The sequence below is a fragment of the Impatiens glandulifera genome, chromosome 1, assembly GCF_907164915.1.
Source record: "Impatiens glandulifera chromosome 1, dImpGla2.1, whole genome shotgun sequence".
Taxonomy (NCBI): domain Eukaryota; kingdom Viridiplantae; phylum Streptophyta; class Magnoliopsida; order Ericales; family Balsaminaceae; genus Impatiens; species Impatiens glandulifera.
The window spans coordinates 31,190,756-31,192,545 of NC_061862.1; the positions used below are offsets into that span (position 1 = coordinate 31,190,756).

At 39.9% G+C, this 1,790-nt stretch overlaps 1 protein-coding gene across 1 annotated transcript; it reads right to left on the minus strand.

Annotated features, from left to right (window-relative positions):
* Positions 1 to 707: 707 nt before the first annotated feature.
* On the minus strand, positions 708 to 1,418 carry LOC124923568 (secreted RxLR effector protein 161-like). The gene has a single exon (XM_047463569.1). It carries the CDS (start codon positions 1,416 to 1,418, stop codon positions 708 to 710), a length of 711 nt encoding a protein of 236 aa, XP_047319525.1.
* Between the last annotated feature and the right edge of the window lie 372 nt (positions 1,419 to 1,790).

Genomic DNA, 1,790 nt, shown 5'->3' on the forward strand with positions numbered 1-1,790 from the left:
GCACATCGATTTGAATATCTCTTCAATTTTTTTTTCTCCATCTAGTTAATATTAAAAGTAGAGCAAGTAGAGGCATGTGAGGTGTCTTATTCCATGTGAGACTGTTGGGAAGAATGAATAATATGTGTGACACCCTACTTTAGATTCAGGTGAAGATGATAAAATATTATCTGTGCACCTAAGACCAATACATAATGTTATAACGGATGCGAGAACAATGATAATAATAATAATAGTAAAAGACAGAATGTAAGCGACACCCGATTTAACGCGGTATCCAGCAAAAGTGCTGACTAATCCACGAGTAGAGCCACTGAAAAATATTTCACTATAATCGTTAACACGGATTACAGATACTCAAAATAGTTCAAGAGAAAACTAACACCCAAGCCCTTTATTTATAGGGCCAGGTCAAGACATTTTTCTTTCTCACTTCCTATGTGGGACAAACACCCAAAAAGAATATTCTAGGCAAAGAAACCAACAAATCTCCACCTTGACTTGAATATTTTCCCAGATAGCCAGATGCACCAGATGTACGTTAAATACCAGATGTGTCAGATGCATTATACTGAATGCCCAGATAAACAAAACATATGCATTACACTGAATGCCCAGATGTGAATGCTCTGCCTCAGGCCTTGCCCCTTCAAGAGCAATCAACAGCTTCTAACATTGAGCAAGTACAAACAGTGTTGAAACTTGCTCTACGGAACTGGCTTGGTAAACATATCAGCTGGATTGTCTGCAATCCACACTTTGTTTACCTTGATCCTCTTCTCACTTCTCAGAAAATGGTACCTCACATCAATGTGTTTTGTTCTTTCATGGTGAACTTGATCATTGGTTAAGCATATTGCACTCAAACTGTCGCAATACACTGGAGCCTGATCGTGGTGTAGACCCAAGTCACTAACCAATCCTTTCAACCAGATTCCCTCCTTAGCAGCTTCTGTCAAAGCCATATATTCTGCCTCTGTAGTAGACAAGGTTACTGTCGGCTGCAGAGTAGCCTTCCAACTCACAACAGAACCACCAAGCGTGAATACATAACCGGTCATCAATCTTCTACTGTCTACATCTCCAGCATAGTCAGAATCTGAGTAACCAGATACTAGACACTGACTATCACCACCATAACTGAGACCAATATCAGATGTACCCCTGAGGTAGCGGAAAATCCTCTTCACTGCTTTCCAGTGTTCCTTACCAGGGTCTCCCATGAACCTACTAACAACACTAACAGCATGTGCAAGATCCGGTCTAGTGCAGACCATAGCATACATTAAGCTTCCCACTGCACTAGCATAAGGAACATGTGACATGTATTCCTTCTCCTGAGATGATTTGGGTGCACATACTACAGACAAATGTGCATTTGAAGCACTAGGAGTATCAATGGGCTTAGCAGTAGCCATTCCAAACCTCGATAGAACTTTCTAAATATATCCCTTCTATGACAAGAATAACTTCTTATGACTTCTATCTCTGTAGATCTCCATTCCCATAATTTTCTTAGCAGCACCTAAATCTTTCATTTCGAATTCTATACTGAGTAGTCCCTTCAACTTTTGAATGTCAGACTTCTTCTCAGCAGCTAGCAACATATCATCTATATACAATACCAAATAGACGAAGGAACCATCTTTGAGCTTGTTGTAGTAGACACAATTGTCATACGGACTCCTTGAATAGTCAAACTTAAACATGTAGCTATCGAACCGCTTATACCGTTGCCTCGGAGACTGTTTCAGTCCATATAAGGACATCTTCAACTTGTAAACATATTC